We start from the raw sequence: 18,123 nt of genomic DNA, 5'->3' as shown, positions 1-18,123 counted from the left end.
AAGTGTTCTGGGGTTGTCTCTGCCAGTTGCTCTCATATTGTTGCCCCTCCCATCAGGTCTCACTCTTGTTTTAACACTCACCTGGGTGGGTGATGGCAGTGGGTGAAGTTCCACCGGCTGTCCTGTTAGGCATTGGTCTCATCTCGACTCTGACCAAGTAAGTGTTGATGGTGGGCACCCCAGTCTCACCCACATCCCATCACACCCTCTCCATCTGCATTCTTGAGAATAAAAATATTGATTGATCTTACATTTCACAAATAAGATCTTACAATTCAGAGTTTTCAACACTTGTAAGGGCTATGCTAATGTTAAGCAATGACAAATGAGATTTCCATTCTTTGCCTGCAGATAAAAGAATTAGATGAAGAAGTGGAGTCCAGGGAACAGAAGGTGGCACTCCTACTCCACAGCCTGGAGAACAAGACTGCTGAGGCAAATGTGGAGCAAGTGAGAAACAAGGTACAGTGGGCCATTCACATTTGTTGGGGTTAAGGCTGCAGGACCAATGTGAAACTGGAAAATAATATATCACTTTTTTATCTGAGAGAACCCTTCTCTAGGAATCTCTAGGTCCAACCTGCACAACCTGGAAGTAGGCAGGGGCCAAAATTAAAATAGGTTGACTTCTTTGGGCAGATGGGGGGTAGAGGTGGAGATGCCCTTGGAGCCCTACACTACAGCCACCTCATGGCGGGGGTGAGGTGGTGCTTTCTAAGTCCCTGGGACTTTGAGGGCATTGGGTGTCTGTGAGGTGGTGCTCTATGAGTCCTCAGGACGTGGAGGGCATGGGTGTGTGTGTGAGACGGTGCTCTCCCAGTCCCAGGAACTTGGAGGGCATTGGGGGAGGTGGAGTGGTGGTACCCTCCCAGTTCCAAGGGACTTGGAGAGCATGGGGGGTGAGCTGGTGCCTTCTGAGCCCTGTGTATCAACCACCTCACGGAACTCAGAGGGCATGGGGGGGCGATCTGAGTGGTGGGGTGAGGGCAAGGCAGCCCCCCTCACTTGCTGCCACCAACCACTGCTGCACAGCCCAGCTTTGTCCCAAGGACACAGCTGGGCTGTGGAGGAGGGGGAATGGGTGAGCAAGAGAGGAGGCTTGGGGTGAACCTGAGGCCACAGGGCACTGCAAATATCTTGGCGGGCCGCTTGTGATCCACAGCATGTATGTTGTGCAGGCCTGCTCTAGTTCCTCCAGCTTAAATCTGTGGTCAACATCTGCCAGAAGTTGACCATAGAATAGTGCTGGCAGACCTACAAATGCCTAGAGAAGTGTTTTCTGTGGGAATCCCTAGGTCCTACCACATGATTGTGTTCAGCTCCTGACAGAGTTGTGCTGGAGGATTTTATTTTATTCACATGTTCCATTAGGCCTGGAATTCCTCCAGGATCATAGTCTTGCAAGTTTTGTTTTGTCTGTACAAAGGTTAAAAAGTGTTCTTGCAGACTGTCCATGTCAAGAGGCAGTATTGTTCTTGAGCTTTCTTTCTTCCCCCCCCCCCCCCCCCAGACTCTCCAGGCAGAAGCATTGCGCTCAAAGGAACTAGCACAGAAACTTCAACAAAGGGCAGAGGCTGCTGAAAGTGCCCTTAAGGGACTGGGTGACTTTGTCAGCAGGTAATGTAAAGCAAGAATGAAGGGGGTCTCCCACTCTCCATAAAGTATTACTTCACTTCATAATTCTTTGGTTATCTTCTTTTGAAGTGGGTCTCTGCTTTCCACACTTAGGAGGTTTGTTTGAAAAGCTTCTCAGTCTTTTTTTTTTTTTTTGTCAAATTCCCTTATCCATCCTCAAGAATACCTTTTCTTAGGTATCACTGTAGTGTAATCTTATGTGCTCTTAAACTGTACTTCTCAATGCCATCTTGACTGGTTGTTGTCATTCCTGTTGCTGTCTTTCTCTCATCCTTCTTTTTGTAAGGCAAAGATTAAGCAGGTGGTTAAAATCTTCTAATAGACTTTCAGAACACTTCAGTTCACTGATAACAAACATAAAAATTCATTCAAAAGTGCTAAAAGAAATTGCATTGGAATATCACCATCTGCACTTAATCAAGTTGAGGAAGAAATGAATTGATAAAAATATCTGTGTGAGATATGAAAATTTTATTGTGTTTTTTTTTAATTCAGCACCCCCAAAATACATTAAAAACCACTACAATATTTTAAACAATATTTCCATCACAAGCCTGGGTTATGGGAGCTTCAATCCAACTGAACAGCGGGCCACACTAAATGGCAAGGGGAAAAGAATGATGATCTCTTATTATAAATTCACCCTCTGGTATCTGCTGACTGAATTGCAATGGTTATTAGTCCTTATTGTTAATTAGTCCTTTTGAGCTATTAATAAAAAAAGCCATTCCCATTTAATTAGACTACTCAGCTTTTTGAAATAATTGACTTTAAGTCTAACTACTTAATTGGTTACAAAAACAATCCTGTAGCTTGCCTTTTTTAGGGTGAGGTCTACATTCTCACTGTTCAGAATTCAGGAAGGATACTTGAGGACATCCATCCCTTCTGCTTCCTCATTAGGACTCTAGGACCTTATGTTTCACACCTCTGTGATATGAAAAAAAATCATGCTTTTTTCAGAGTCTTTCTCTTGGTTGACTCTCAAAGAAATCTTTGCTCTTCATTAATTTCCAAAATGAGATGCATAAGAATATAGAAAGAACCATACTGGATCAGTGGCCTGTCTGGTACCTCATTCTGTTCACAACAGTAATCTAACCAGTTGTCTGTATCTTGTTACTTCACAGGCTAAGCCAGCAACTGCTGGGACAGGAGGAGACATGGAAAGCAGCCTTGTCACGCCTGGTGGGTCTGGGAAACAGAGTTGCTTTTGCGGCCAAGAGAGTTGACACCATCCAGGGTAAGAGTGCAGAGGTCTAAAGTCATCCAAGAGTAATGCAATCCACCACCATAACCACACTCTAACTATCATATTTTTATGTGGCATAACTGTTCCCAAACCAGGCCCAATTACTTCCATATGATTCGTGAAGGTAAATCACCTCTGATGTTAAAATATCTTTCTTTGGGTATTAGTTTTGAGATAGTTGTATACATGTATAATTTAGAGGAATATTGAATTTTATAATAGAAGCACTTAATTCCAATAATTGCAGACCACATCATTTACAAGGTTATATCCCTAAAAGTTAATGAGTTTCACAAGAACTGATGCCCATTTCTTTTGATGGCTGGTAAAAGTTGCTATTAACATAATTTCTCTTTGCATCATGCCAGAGATTTTTCAGATTACTTTCAGGCAGATCCATTCTTTTTGATGATATATTTGGATCCACACACAAACAATCCAGTCCTTTGCTGTGCATGTTTATCTTTAAGCAGAAGTAAATCCCACTAAGTTTAATGGGCTTCACTTTCAAACCAGCATATGTAGGATTTCTTCCCTTTCTTTCAAATGGTTTGATGCAGTTGTTTGAAATTACAGCCCAGCATTATAATCTTATGTACATTTGACAGTAAATCTCATTGGCCTTAGCTTTTGAGTAAATGCACACAGAAACCTAGGCTATTCAAGTTATTCTCTGTAGATAGGGAGCTGTAATTTTATGAGTAACAGCAGGGATACTGAAAGAAGTACTTCTCCTCTATCTAGTGCTGACTAATTCTATTATCCCCCATCAGTCAATTTAGCAGATGACCAAGACGGCTGGGGTGGATGAGAGTTTCAGTACAATATATCTAAAGGGCCCCAGTCTGGGGAAGGCTAAGGTAGAGATTTTGACACCTTTATCAACCTACACTTCCCAGAATGTTTGGAGTAAGCTGCAATGGATCTGGTACACAGGATATGTATATTTGTAGCATGCTATAGATCTCTCACTTGTTTAGAATCTCTGCACACTCTTGCCTACTTGCCCTGCTTTTATCACTGCAATCACTCTTCATTGCCAAAGAATGCAAAGCTTCAGAGACAGATTCAGCACGAAGCATACATGTTTTGAATAAATATGCAAAGGAAATGCCAAAGGAAATCCCATAATTATTTGCATACCTTAATCTGCAGAGCATGAACATACCTCCATACTGGCATGCAAGATTTCAATAGCCTTAGATGTTTTAGGCTGGAAGTGAGGTACCTGTGACCCAAGGGCTATGGGTGAGACTTGGCCTTTTTCCAGCGATGGAGGGAGGGAATCCTCAATTGGGTTAGTTCGCTCCTCTCGCTCCAATAGGCAGGGACTAGGAAGTTGCAGGTGATGTCAAGGAGGGAACGCCCCTGACCTTCCAGTCTTGTTCCTGCCTTGCTCCAGATAGGTCGTTCTTCCTCTTTCTCTCCTTCTCCATCTTTACAAACAAGAATAATAATAATCCTTTCCTTCTCCTTCCTCCCTTCCTTCCGAGTGCGGGACTAGATAGGGAGTCAGGAGCTACAGCATGGAGGACGCGGAGGAGAGCCCCGGCATGTCCGGGGATTCCTCGCAGATTGAGGGTGCCCTGCGGCGAGTCCGCACAGTGGCACAAGCAGGGACCCCCAGATTGGCGGGGCCGGAGGAGGGAGAACCCTCGTCTCCGAGCCCAGATGCGCCACAGCACTTACTCCCTTCCCGGGATTGGGAAGGAGTGGTACAACCAGCTGTGACAAATCTGCCTATTCTAGATAGTCCCATCTCACTGCTGAAATGTGAACCCTGATGTTTTTCAAGAGCTAATGTGGGCTTCAGCAGGAAGAATGTTTCCTATCCTGCTCTGTGCTGTACAAAGAATCCCAAATTGCATAGTCAGCAGCTTGTCAGCTCTGCATATAATCTGCATTTTTTTGGTGGTATACCACATAGTGTGTAACTTTTTTGCATGTTCCATGTAGGATATTGGGTTCCTTTTCTCTCCTGTTGTTCTCTCCAGCTGGTTGGCAGAAACTTATATGCAGATTCTTTCTGCCTCAGCAACAACACTACTCTGTGGGTCACCATAGTGTAGCTAGTGTTATGCCAGAGACTTCAGTAAAAGTACCAAACCTCTACCTCTCATTTGTAGCCTGAGCCAAAACTTTTAAGTGCAGGGCAGCCAGTTGTGGAAGGTTGCCCTACAGAATACACTTGTCTCTTTTTTGTGCATCTCCTGTTATTTTAGGTTATTCTGCTTGTGATAGGATTGTACTATATATCCTTTTTGAATATGTGATGGTCAGGATTGTTATGAACCCAGGTCTTGCAGGATCATAACACTTTTATAACCTTTTTATAAGCATGGATGATGATATTATCTGCCATTAGGCTTTATCATTCCTTTTAGATTTCTGTTGTCCAAACTTTAACTGTGTGTTGGGATAAGAGGAATAACTTTCTCAGCAATGATGAATTGTGAAAACCAAGATTCTTACAGCATTTTTATAAGTGAGAAGTTTTATGTGGAATAAGCTTTGGTAACTCACAGTCTGCTTTACAGTCCAAGAAAGTTTATGCCAAATGAAACTTGCTAGTCTTTGAGATGCCACAAGACTCTGCTGCTTTTGCTGTAACAGATTCACCCATCCACACATGCTAGTTGTTGTTACCTATCCTTTGCTGTAATAGATTTTGGGATAATTTGATCTTGAATAAACAACTAAAACCTGTTCACTTTACAAAAGATTTGATCTTGATAGATATGAATGTTGATCAACAACCAGTTTGTTGAAATGAATCAACACAGCTGCCTGCTTTTGGGCTCTCCTTGTAGCCATGGAAACGGTCATTATGAGTTCCTGCACTTTAAAATTTACCATCACATTAGACAGAGAAACATGTCAGGTTGAAAAGTAATTAATATTAGAACACAAATCTAAAAGTTGTAAAAATATACTGTGGTACTAAGCTGTCAGGAGCAAAGTAGGCCTTTCAGATTATATCTCTGATATTGGAGTTTAGCTTTTGTAGAAATACAGAAAACCCATTATTTGCTTTTAGTGAGATATGATGATAGATAACACGATAGACAAGAAAATCAACAGGTGTGTGTGTGTGTGTGTGTGTGTGTGTGTGTGTGACCTGAACAAGGGAGTCTCATCAACCAATAAACTTGTTGCTCTGAGATAATGTCTTGGTAGTCAGAGCACCCCAGATTAGGCATTCTAGATTACTTTAGCTTTGTCCAATATGCTTATTCTGGAGATGTCGGTTTTAGTATTTCTACTATCCCGTCTAAAGGTGGAAAGTAGGATTTCCATGCTTCATTTTAGGTTTTCTTCTTTATAAAGAAAATTTTATACTGTGGCCCTTAACAAATGTTCTCAAGGCAACTTAAAATAAAAGAATTGAAACATAGCAAAAACTGTGGTAAAATTAGTGCTGTGAATTCTTCCTTAGCAATCTCTATTACAGTTCTTACTCCCTTCAGAAAACTACAGTGGCCACAGTTTCTTAATCAGGAAAGGGCATTAATAGTTAAAACAGGCTTGATAAAAGTTTCATTCATACAGAGTTCAGCTGATATGCTAGAAATTCAAAAATAGGAAACAATGAAAAGGGTTAATAATGACTCAGCAGGGTAAAAAGTATACTTTTCCTGAAGTAGAGGATATTGTATCCAAGGATATCCTTCATCCATAGCAGTAAAAAAAAAGTCTCAATGCACCTTTGTTCTCATTGGAACATCTATTGGGGCTATTTCTATGTTGTGTTCCAACCTCCTCAAAAGTTAAAATAGCTTTTATATTTCCAGGTATTTCTATGTTAAGGACAAGAAACTTGGTGTGGTGGTGTTTTTTAATGAAATTTTAAGATTTGGGGGATTTTACTTAAGTTTTGCATTCTGTTTTATGTGAAGTTTTACATTCTGCAGCTTTTCCATATTAGAGAGCCAGTGTGGTGAAATGGTTTGAGTGTTGGACTATGACTGTGGAGAGCAGGGTTTGAATCCTGGCTCAGCCATGTAAACCAATTGGGTGACCTTGGGCAAGTCCCATGCTCTCAGCCTCAGGGGAAGGCAATGACAAATCTTGCCAAGAAAACCCCATGATATGTTTGCCTTATAGTCGCTATAAGTTGGAAACAACTTGAAGGCACACAACAGTTAAAAAAGCCTTTCCCTATGGGGAAATTCCAGACATCTGGAATTACTTCAGACAACATGTTTCTTCCACTATTGTGTGTGTGTGTGTGTGAGAGAGAGAGAGTGCGTGCGTGTACGTACACACGTCTTCTTGATCATTTTCCAGCTGGGGGAATCTGTGCATAAGCAACTAGTTCCTAAAATAATTTTCTTCTTGACTTGTTGACTCTTCTTGCCTTTTTAGAAATGAGACTTATGATTCTCTTTAGTAGATAACAACCATCTTCTTTTCCAGGGTTGGTTTGTCAGAAAATAGCACTAGCCAAACTTCAGCAAGAGGAGAAAGCTTCTATCATGAAATTAACCCAGGAGATGTAAGTTCAAAACTAATGCGGGAGTAGGAACTGTGACCTTCCATCTTTCCTCACTGTCTGTTCTGGCTAGGGCTGATGGGAACTGTAGTCCAGAACATCTAGAGTGGGTTGAAAGGCAGGATGGTCAAGAGGTTGCTAGTTGTTTCTGTTTTCTCAAGTGTTTGGTGGTTTATATCTTGGAAGAGCAATCCGTTCAAATAGATGCCCCTGATTTCTTGGGAAAGTATTTTAGACCTTGTGCATTTGTTATATGTATTCTTCTTTGCCTCATCCATCAAAAAAAAAAAAAAGTAAGTAAGTAAGGCATGCTGCAGAGGCACATTTGGAAAACAAAGACATTACATAATTACTTCTGTACTTCTCACCTGCTTCTTTCCCAGGATCCAGCCATCATATGAAGACCTGAAAGCTGAATTACAGATGCTCCATGAAGAACGAGACCAACTTTCAATGGAGCTTAAACGTGGGGCTCAACTCATAGAGCGGAAGGTTGCTGAAGCAAGAGAAAAAGGTGACCATCTTTACCTCTAGTTCCCATTCAAGTGACATAACTATTCCTGAACTATCCCTATTCAGACTGCAGGTGGGTGCTAGTGTGAATTATTCTCCATACAAAATAGGACTTTCTGCACATAGAAAGATAGTAAGTCGAAGATAGTGATTTTTATCCTGTTCTTCTTTTAGCCTCTGGGTCAGTGATTACTTGTCTGGCTTTTGCTTACTCAGTAAGAAAGAACTGATGGTATTCCATCATTGCAACTGCAGTGCCAGCTTGCAACTGCAGTGCTAGGTTCCTTGTTGAGAAAGATTAATAGAAGGCTGTGATGTAAATCCCTTCAGTTTTGGCAGATACTGAACAACCTTCTCTTCTTCATGATCTGCTAGGTTTTTTTTAAATGTACAAGGGGATTTTGTTTTTTGTGGAGAAGTCTGTACAATGTAGCATGGCTTGAATGTAGAGCAAGGCCCTGGTCTCTCCCTAGAACCACACAGAAATTCAGTGTGGAAATACCTAGCTTTCCCCAAGCCTCTAGGAAACTGATTAGGAGAGAATTTTTTTCATACAAAAATTTACATTCCTGTAGCCAAAGCATGAATACAGGTACATTTTGAAATATGTACTTTTCAAAATGTTCAAATCCATCAGTTGCAAATCACAAACAAAGGCATATACTAGTAAAATATGCACACTGGGGAAAATGTGGGTAGAATTAGAGTGCCTTTATCGCATGGAGGGAAATATGTACATTTTAGGAAATTGGATTAAAAAAGCATACATTTGAAAAATCACATATGAAAAATACACATATTTGAAGAAATGTTCATGGAAAGTACATCTGATGAGACAGGACAAATGATTCTGGGCATCCAGTTGACTGTCCCAATTGACAGTTTTCCCATCTCTAGCAGATAGTGGTTTTGCTATGTGTTGTCTCATCTCTTGACTGTTTCTCCTCCCTTCCACAGTTGAGTCTGACCTCCAAGAAATGAGGGAGAAGTCATGGAGTCTGCAGGAGGCACTGGAGGCAAAGGAAGTGGTGGAGAAGGGCCTGCGGCAACAGCAGGAAGACACAGAGAGGCAGCTGGACAAGGTGTGCCAAGAGCTGCAGAAGAGTGAGGAAACTGCAGAGAATTTGAAACATGAGCTAGGACAAATGAGAGAAGAATATGAGAGAGGTATGCTAGAACCTTCTCAGTTTTTCTGGGACAGGAGGAATTAATCTTGGGATCTGAGCAGGAAATGCTCTTAAATCGGGTAGGGAATCTTTGGTCGTTTCAGTGTTTTATACTTCATTTTCTACATTCCCATATTGTCAGCCACACTGACTGGAAGATGTATGTCAAAACACTTGAAGGGCTCAACATTTCTTGTCCCTCTTTTTAAACCTTGGTCCTGGGTTTTTTCTTTCTGCTATATGACCACCAGGGGGGAAAATCTCAATTCGACATATAGAGCACAGTTGCTGCACACATGTAGCAATATATATCTTCTTAAATAGGAGGCAGGTGTTAATTAGAGTGGCAAAGTTTTTGTGTCACTGACTTCTATTGCAATGGGGGAGATAGCTTTGATTAATTGCTCTGACTGGCAGAAATAAGTAAATTAGACTTGAAGTGCACTCCCTAATGGAGGAACAATCTACTTCCAGTTTCATTCCTGCCTATGTCTACGGAGATTATTACACGCCTCTTTTCGCATGATCCAGGCAAGGGCTGGGCACAGGCTTAAACAGATCTTATCGCACACCCCTGTGCCCACATTGAGTACCTGATCTAAACTCCTGGTGTACTTTTAAAATTATAGGAAAGTATTGTTTCCAAAATTCCAAAAGTTTTCCAAAATTCCAGATCGGGTACATGATGCAGCCAAGTTGGGCACAGAGGATCCGTTTAAGCCTGTGCCCAGTCTGTGGCTGGATCAAGTGAAAAGAGACATAGGATAATCTCCTGTGTCAGTTACTTTTCTAACAGTTGGTTTCTCTAACAGGGATGGCCTGGGAGTAAAAAAGAAAAGCCCCCCCCCCCCCAATTCTGTTTTATTTGTTTTTGGATCACAGTGCCCTAAATGGAGGGCATTTCCACCACTTTTAGAAGCTCCCTGGTAAATGCATTCTTTTCCCCAAAATTCAGAATTTGCCCCCAAATGCCTTCCTTACACTGACCCCTAGTGTGATAGATTGGTGATAACAGGCAGATGCCAATGTGCCTGAAGGAGGACCAGATCTGAGGTGGTAGAAATAGGTGGGTTGGTTGAGGGTTACCAGCATGGTGTAGTGCTCTGAGTATTGGCAACTTTGTCTTGGAAAGTTGCGCTTTATTCCAATTGTGCAGCTTTTAAGGCTGCATAAAGTTAACAAAGGCCTGTTCCGCACGGGCATAAAGTACACGCTCTGCGTGTACTAGGGTTAGAAAGGGGCATCCCTTTTGAACATCCTTAACCCTAGTATGCGCGGAGCGCGTACAAAATGGTGGCGCCCTATACAGATGGGCGCCGCCATTTTGACGTCACGGACGCTTAGCGTCACACATTGCGCCTCAAAAATGGCGTGGCGAGTGCGCCATTGGCGCCATGCCGCGTCATTTTGGCGGCGCAAAAAAGCCGCTTTTTGCGGCTTCTTTTTGCTCCACGAGGGAGCCACGCGGTACAGAAGCTGCAGTTCCCTCGCGGAGCAAGCGGAGGCACCGGCAGACCGCCACTTTCAGGCGGTCTCTAATGGGCCAAAGTTGTGCTGTTTTGCTGCACTGAGGACCTAAAAAAGTCCCCACAAGTTGTGAGCTCTTCCCTAGTGCTGTTTTAACTCCTGCCAGTTTTTCACGACTGGTCAGGAGCACCAAATTTCAACCACATTTGGGAAATAGTTGAATACCCATTCCTTCCCTACCCTATATACAACTCCCCAAACATTAAGGTCTGTGGGGAGGAGAGTTCATATGTGTCATGCCAGTGGGGGCCGGTACACTGTGAAGGATGTAGAAAAGAGGCTTTTCAGCTTGGCACCCTTTTTGGAATATATTCCCCTTGGAGTCCTGCTGGCTTAGTTCTTGTGCCAAGTGAAAACATGGCTTTTTATTAAAGCCTTAAAGCCAAATTGATTTCCAGAATGCATGTGTACATGTAAACTTTTTAAACATCTTTTAACTTGTTAAATTGATAATATGCTTTTTGTTTGTTTTGTTTGTTTTTATTGTTTTAAATGTTAAATTGCTTTAAGCTGCTTACATTGACTTTATTTCTATGTTGACCTGAGATTCTAGGACTTAGTGGGATGTAAATATATTAATAAAATAATGTAAGAAAAAGATTGGTCACCAGCAAACTAAGTACATCAGAGTCACCATCTTGTTGAGTTATGAGGCTTCTGTTGTACTGTAGAAAAACATCAACTTATTACATGTAGAGTCCTGCCATCTCTGCCAGTAATGCCATATTGTTGTTATTGATAAAGATAGTATATTATTATTATTATTATTAACCTTTATTTATGAAGCGCTGTAAATTTTCACGGCGCTGTACATGCAATCTTTTTAGACGGTTCCCTGCCCTCGGGCTTACAATCTAAAAAGACATGACACAAAAGGAGAAGGGAGTGGTGGAGGGAAAGGGTAAGAGGTCCAGCAGTTCCTCTCTACCTCCGAGGCCTGGACCAAGGCAGATGGACTGAGGGAGGGCTTGGCTTCAAAATGGAAGGTTAATCTTCATCCAGGGAAAATATATACTCTCAAGTAGGATAATACAAATACAATACATAGCAATACAGGAAATGGTTTGATAAACAGGCACTAAAAGAACATCAGATGGTAAGCGACAATTATGCAATGCCTGGGAAGGCTTCTCTGAACAGGATGGTTTTCAACTCCGTTTTGAAGCTAGTTAAAGAAGTGATGGCTCTTGCTTGTGGGGGAAGAAGGTTCCAGGAGTGAGGGGCAGCAAGTGAAAAGGGGCGAATCCGGGATGGGGCAGAGGAAATCCTGGGCTGGGACAGCAGACCTTGGCTACCGGAACGGAGGGCCCTGGTGGGAAGGTGAGGAGAAAGAAGGTCTGATAAGTAAAGAGGGGCCAGTCCATGGAGGGCTTTAAATATCGACAGCAGGAGCTTATACTGAATGCGGAAAGGGAGGGGGAGCCAGTGAAGGGATGCCAACACAGGAGAGATGTGGTCAGAGCGGTGGGTGGAAGTGATAATGCGTGCAGCTGAATGCTGGACAGAGATTAAAGGACGGAGGTGAGAAAGAGGAAGCCCAGCCAGGAGGACGTTACAGTAATCAAGTCATGAGACCACTATGGCATGGACCAGGATCTTGGTAGTAGAGGCAGAGAGATATGGTTGGATTTTGGCAATATTGTATAAAAAGAATCTACAAGCCTTGGCTGTGGTCTGGATCTGAGGGATACACGACAGAGAAGAATCAAAGATAAAACCAAGACTGCGGGCTTGCTGGACTGGTTGAATAGAAATGTTGTCCACAGAGACAGAAAAAGAGTGTTGAAGGGTGGGCTTAGGGGGAAAGACAAGAAGCTCCGTCTTAGACATGTTGAGCTTCAAACGCCGATGGCGCATCCACTGCAAGACAGCTGTGAGGCAGGACGAGATTTGCTGTTGAAGCATTGGAGAAAGGTCAGGGGTGGAAAGATACAGCTGGGTGTCATCGGCATAGAGGTGGTAGGAAAAACCAAAAGAGCTAATGAGTTTTCCTAAGGACAGTGTGTAGAGAGAAAACAGAAGGGGACCCAGAACAGAGCCCTGGGGAACTCCAACAGATAAGGGAACAGGAGAAGAAGTCTGACCCCCTGCAACTACTGCAAAAGATCTGCCAGACAAGTAAGATCTAAACCAGTCAAGAACAGAGTCTGAGAATCCAAGGTCAGAGAGGAGAAAGTGATCAACGGTGTCAAAGGCTGCAGACAAATCGAGAAGGATGAGAACAGAGTAAAGACCATTAGCCTTGGCCTGTAAAAGGTCATTCGAGATCTTAGTGAGAGCTGTCTGTGGAATGCCTTGGGCGGAAACCAGACTGAAAGGGATCAAGGATGGAGTTGGTTTCAAGAAACTCAAGACAGCGCGAATAAACAACCCGTTCCAAAACTTTAGAAAGAAAGGGGAGAAGAGAAATCGGGAAGAGACAAAGAGGAGGGGTCAAGAGAAGGTTTTTTCAGAATTGGGGAAATGAGAGCATGTTTGAAGTCCGACGGGAAGGAGCCTGTAGAGAGAGAGAGAGACTGAAGATATGGAGAAGCGAGGGCAGAAAGGGAGCTGTAGAGATTAGAAGAGGAGTAGGAATTGGATCAAGAGGACAGGTTGCAGGTTTGACAGATGGGCTGCATTTGGCTTGACCATTCACAGCTTGTGCAGGACTAATTGGTAGTGATTGGTTGAATGTAGACATGACACTTCCTTCAAGATCAAAAACCACTAGAATTTCACTTACTATCTAGAAAGAGAGAGTCAGAGCTGGTGGGCTGTAAGAGAAGTCACAAACATCCGGATATGGTGTGTGGATCACTTTTTTAGTGCTATAAAGAACTTGCCTACACTGATGAGGAATACTTTTTCTTTGCAGCCCTGCAGGAAAAGGTGACTGAAGTTGAAACGCAGCTGCGCAAAGATCTTTCAGAAATGGAAAAATGTCTCAACGAAGCACGGAGGGAGCATACCAAGGCAGGTGTGTGGAATAATATCTTTGAAATTTTGGCACTTATGACAATAAAATCCAAAGGATCTCCCTAAAGCTTGACAAAAATACTATTTTGTACTACAACTTCTAGAGGTTCCCCACTACCATAGCTAGTGCCTGTGCTGGCAGGATGAGCTTGGGAGTTGTAATCCCCCCACTAACCTTTGCAAACTATACTTCTCCTTGGGTAAAAACATTATATAAGATAACTGACAACAGTTTGGCCCTTTGCCTCACTCCGCCGGAAGAGATCGGTCTTAAGTGCCTTCTTAAAGACTTCGGTGGTAATGAGACTGCTTTGGTATAAAATGTTCTAATAAACTGCTTTGGTAAAAAATGTTTATGTTTGATCTATTAAAAATACAGTTGATTCAGAATCTAATTCCAAGTTAAACTTACTTTTAAATTTATTGATTTATTTTTTGTTACAAATAGAGCTACAGGCTCCTGAATTGTAAGGAATGCCTGAACTAAAAGGAACATTATTTGCTTTGACAGTTAGAACAGGCAATCTGCCCCCCCTCAAAAAAGATAAACAAAGGAAATCCATCAGTATTAGTAAAACAGAGAAAATGCAGCCAGAGAGTAAATATCTTGTCTTAAACATTATATTCATTTATTTTAAAATAAAATATTTCATTCTCCATTTTTTCAGTTTGCTTCAGGAAATATAAAATAATAAAAAAATAAAAACTTTATTTGTATACCGCCTTTCCGCAATGATCAAGGCGGTTCACAACACCATTAGGTACAATTTATACAATACAAATATATAATGCATCAAATGCAAAGTACATGAAAACCATAAATACATATAATTAAGAAACAGCCTTAAAATCACATGTAAGAACATTAATAACATATGTCAGTCATAAAAAACATCTTTCAACAGGCAATAATTTCTAATGGGGGTCAGGAGGATATGCTGACTGAAAAATATGAGTCTTTAAGGCTTTCTTGAAGGCATCTAGAGAGGAACTAAGCCTTATCTCATCTGGAAGGTTGTTCCAATATATGGGAGCTACAGATGAAAATGCTTTATGGCGAGTTGATGCCAGTCTCGTCTTAAGGATATTCAAGTAAGCATTTCCCGGTAGTTCTGAGAGTGCGGGGCGGATTGTATGGGGAGAGGCGTTCCCTCAAGTAACACAGGCCCAAGCCATGTAGGGCTTTCCCTCCAAATACTGGGTTTTTTTTCCCCCAGGCCTTCACATCTCTAGTCAGCACCAAGGGCCACAGTTCAGTGGCAAAATAAATACTTTCAGACAGAAAACTTTGAGTTTGGTCCCCTTGTTCTTTTCATTTGAAAAAGCAGCAGGGCTGGAAAAGATCACTTCATGGCCTGCCACTGCAGCTGGAGTCTTGTGCTACTTGCTTTTAATTCAGGTTATCCATTTTGTTGGAGTTCTTTCTCACTCCTCCTCAATTCTTTCTCACTTCTACAGTGGTTGCCTTACGCCAGGCTGAGCGACAGGCAGTGAGAGACAAGGCTCGCAGCGAGGAGCTGGCCAAGCTGCAAGAATCTGCTACACAACAGGAAATAGCACGGCTTGAAAAGCGCATGCAGGAGCTTGAGAGGGACAAGAACCTGCTGATGGTATGTTCACAGAATAAAAGGTGTAGCTTCCCCAGTGAGGACTGCTGTATGCACCAAAGTCTGTCTCTCTCTCTTTTTTTTTGTCCAGGCCACCTTGAAACAGGAGGGGCTGTTGGCTCAGCACAGGCAAAATCGACGGTTAGCAATTCGGGGCCCAGAAGAATCAACTGGGAGGACAGGGCCTAAGCCTCCATCTAAAGGTAAAAAAACCTTTCCCACAAATTCCTTTGCTGCTGATGCTTCAAGAAACAAGTTTGGATTCTTTCCCTTTACTGTCTACATGTGCACCATTTCTCTTCCTTTTCCATCATTCTTACTGCCTTCTACCTTGGATTTCTCTTTTCCTGATCCTTGGTTTGCTCTTCTCCCTGCCTCAACAGACTCTGGTCTGAGGGAGCCATTATTGGGATCTTCCTCTGCTATTGCTTGTTCCAAGTCTTCACAGGTTTCTCTCCCCATGTTTTTCACAGAGTCCCTGTTTGCTGTGCTGGATGATCTGCAGGTTCTGGGTGCTGCTATCTTAAGTGAAGAGGAGGTAGACAAAGAAGGAAGCACCAGTGCTGACACATAGGAGTGGTTTTGAAGAAAATAATGTACTTGCAGATTGCTTGAATGTGGGAATGAAAATGGTTAGATTGATATTTGTAAATAAAAATTATTTTAAGTAGTCACCCTGGGCATAAATTTGAAGTGTCCTGGTTTTTGAATACCTGAGTTTCCTTCTCTGGTCTGTCTTTTGTTTTGTTTTTCAAAAACCTTTAATTGACAGTCCTCTGACATTCAAGTCAAATGATACTGTAGTATAGCCTGCCTATAACCCCAGATATGTTAACAGTGCATCTAATGTACTGTCCTTATCACAGGATGACTGAAAGATTTGTGTCTGCAGAACTGATTTGGCAGAATCCATGGTATAGTGGTAAATGCTGAAGAGCAGTGGGTCACCATGACAGCCACCATAGGCTATGTGACCAAGAAGAGTCGGAAAAAGCAAGTAGTTTGCTGATGCATATAAACAAACTAGTTCCAGCAAATGGGAAATTTCATCCATTCCCTCTACATAGGAAGCAGGGATTTGTACCTAATTTTGGAGGGAATAAGAGGGGGAGGAGAGCTGGCAGCTGAAGTTATTGTCCCTCTCAGTCAAAAAGTGCTAGTGCTCATGAGCATGGCTCTGCTGCACATAATGCATATTTCGTATGGTTTTGTACTAGGCAACATGTCAATAGAAACTGGAGAGGAGGAGGAGAAGGTGGAAGCTATTATTGGTACAAGACAACTGGTATTCAGTAATCAAGGCAGCATATACTATTTGTTTTGAAAGAGTTGTGCTCTGCTAGACTCATAAGAGAGATCAGGGCATGAATCTACAAGACTTAAGTGGAGCAGTGGAGCATAGTGGGACTTGGGAATGTCTCACCCACAGGATCGCCATGAATTGGGGACGACTGAAGGGCAGTTAACAACAACAATGCTTTGACCTTAGATTTAAAATAGTTGGGATCACACAGTCCTCTAGGGGTTGGACTGCAACTCAGAATCCCTCCCCGCTGGCTGCGGCTGCAGTCAACATCTGGAGGGCGAAACAATTGCCACTTCTGTGAAGTCAAAGGCTTTCATGGCCAGCATCCATAGTTTTTGTGGGTTTTTCGGGTTGTGTGGCCATGCTCTAGAAGAGTTTCTTTGTGATGTTTCACCAGGCCATAGATGCTGGCGAAACGTGGATGCCATCCAGAGATGCTGGCGAAACATCAGGAAAAAAACTCTTCTAGAACATGGCCACATAGCCTGAAAACCCCACAAAAAACTACCAAGTGCCACTTCTGCTTCTAGAGGGAGCTTTCGTTGCATTTTGGGCCCAGATGATGCCCAGTGAGCCCAGGCTTCCCTCCTACGCTGCAGAGAGAACAAAACTGAGCAAGCCCATGGTGCTGTGATTTTAGGCTGCATCGCTAGAAGTATAGTAGATCAAGAGAAGTAATAGTGCCACTCTATTCTGCTCTGGTCAGGCCCCACCTGGAATATTGTGTTCAGTTCTGGGCGCCACAATTCAAAAAGGACATTGAGAAACTGGAGCCATGTGTCCAAAGGAGGGGGACCAAAATGGTGAAGGGTCTGGAAACCTTGCCCTGTGAGGAACGCCTTAGGGAGCTGGGGATGTTTAGCCTGGAGAAAAGAAGGTTAAGAGGTGATATGATAATCCTGAAGGGATGTCATATTGAGGAGGGAGCAAGCTTGTTTTCTGCTGCTCCAGAGAAGAGGACCAGGAGCAATGGATGCAAACTGCAGGAAAAGAGATTCCAGCTCAACATCAGGACTCGGGAGGAACCTCCTGAGAGCAAGGGCTGTCCGACAGTGGAACACACTCTTTCCTCGGAGTGTAGTGGAGTCTCCTTTGGAGGTCTTTAAGCAGAGGCTGGATGGCCATCTGTCAATGGGGATGCTTTGACTGAGAGTTCCTGCATGGCAGAATGGGTGGGACTGGATCAGGGCCCTTGGGTCCCTTCCAATTCTAGGGTTCTATGATCCTGTGATTTATTTATAGAGCACTGTAAAGTTTGCACTGCGCTTTACATAGCAAGAGTGAAATGAAATAAGAAGAAGAATAAAGACCTGCCGAGTGGCGCACAATCTAAAATAACAACAACATTACACGATTAAAATAAATCTAAAACTAATATACAACAAAAACAAAGCTAAACAGATTAAGAACCAGGGATTTGGAATGTAAGGAGCTGCCGGCAGGGGGCGCTGCAACTGGGGGAACCAACTGCGCATGCCTTCCTCTTTCGGTCTCCCTCTCCTGTTCTGAGCATGCGCGGCTGCTTCCCCCCCCCCCCCCCCCATTTCCAATCTCCTTCCTCCGGCGGGACGCGCCACTCTCTCTCCTCGCGCGCTCCTCGCCCGCCGCCCGCCCCCTTTCCGAGTCCCAGCCAATGAGAGGTGAGGTTCTGTCTCCGAGAGGCCAAT

General features: G+C 43.0%; 1 protein-coding gene across 3 annotated transcripts in view; it reads left to right on the top strand.

Annotated features, from left to right (window-relative positions):
- The window catches only part of CCHCR1 (coiled-coil alpha-helical rod protein 1), a 28,491-nt gene extending 12,666 nt beyond the window's left edge, over positions 1 to 15,825 (top strand). For all 3 annotated transcript variants that reach the window (XM_089515005.1, XM_089515024.1, XM_089515014.1), the window contains exons 9-18: positions 352 to 462; positions 1,511 to 1,617; positions 2,766 to 2,878; positions 7,304 to 7,382; positions 7,763 to 7,893; positions 8,850 to 9,059; positions 13,443 to 13,544; positions 15,002 to 15,153; positions 15,242 to 15,353; positions 15,624 to 15,825. In XM_089515005.1, coding sequence (XP_089371131.1) covers positions 352 to 462; positions 1,511 to 1,617; positions 2,766 to 2,878; positions 7,304 to 7,382; positions 7,763 to 7,893; positions 8,850 to 9,059; positions 13,443 to 13,544; positions 15,002 to 15,153; positions 15,242 to 15,353; positions 15,624 to 15,724 — 1,218 coding nt within the window. In that variant the 3' untranslated portion in view covers positions 15,725 to 15,825. The remainder of the gene's footprint in view (positions 1 to 351; positions 463 to 1,510; positions 1,618 to 2,765; positions 2,879 to 7,303; positions 7,383 to 7,762; positions 7,894 to 8,849; positions 9,060 to 13,442; positions 13,545 to 15,001; positions 15,154 to 15,241; positions 15,354 to 15,623) is intronic.
- Positions 15,826 to 18,123: the final 2,298 nt, after the last annotated feature.

This window comes from Sceloporus occidentalis, unplaced genomic scaffold (assembly GCF_023333645.1).
Source record: "Sceloporus occidentalis isolate IW3139 unplaced genomic scaffold, rSceOcc1.0.p SCAF_1, whole genome shotgun sequence".
Classification (NCBI taxonomy): Eukaryota; Metazoa; Chordata; class Lepidosauria; order Squamata; family Phrynosomatidae; genus Sceloporus; species Sceloporus occidentalis.
This window is presented reverse-complemented; position numbering and strand designations above follow the sequence as displayed.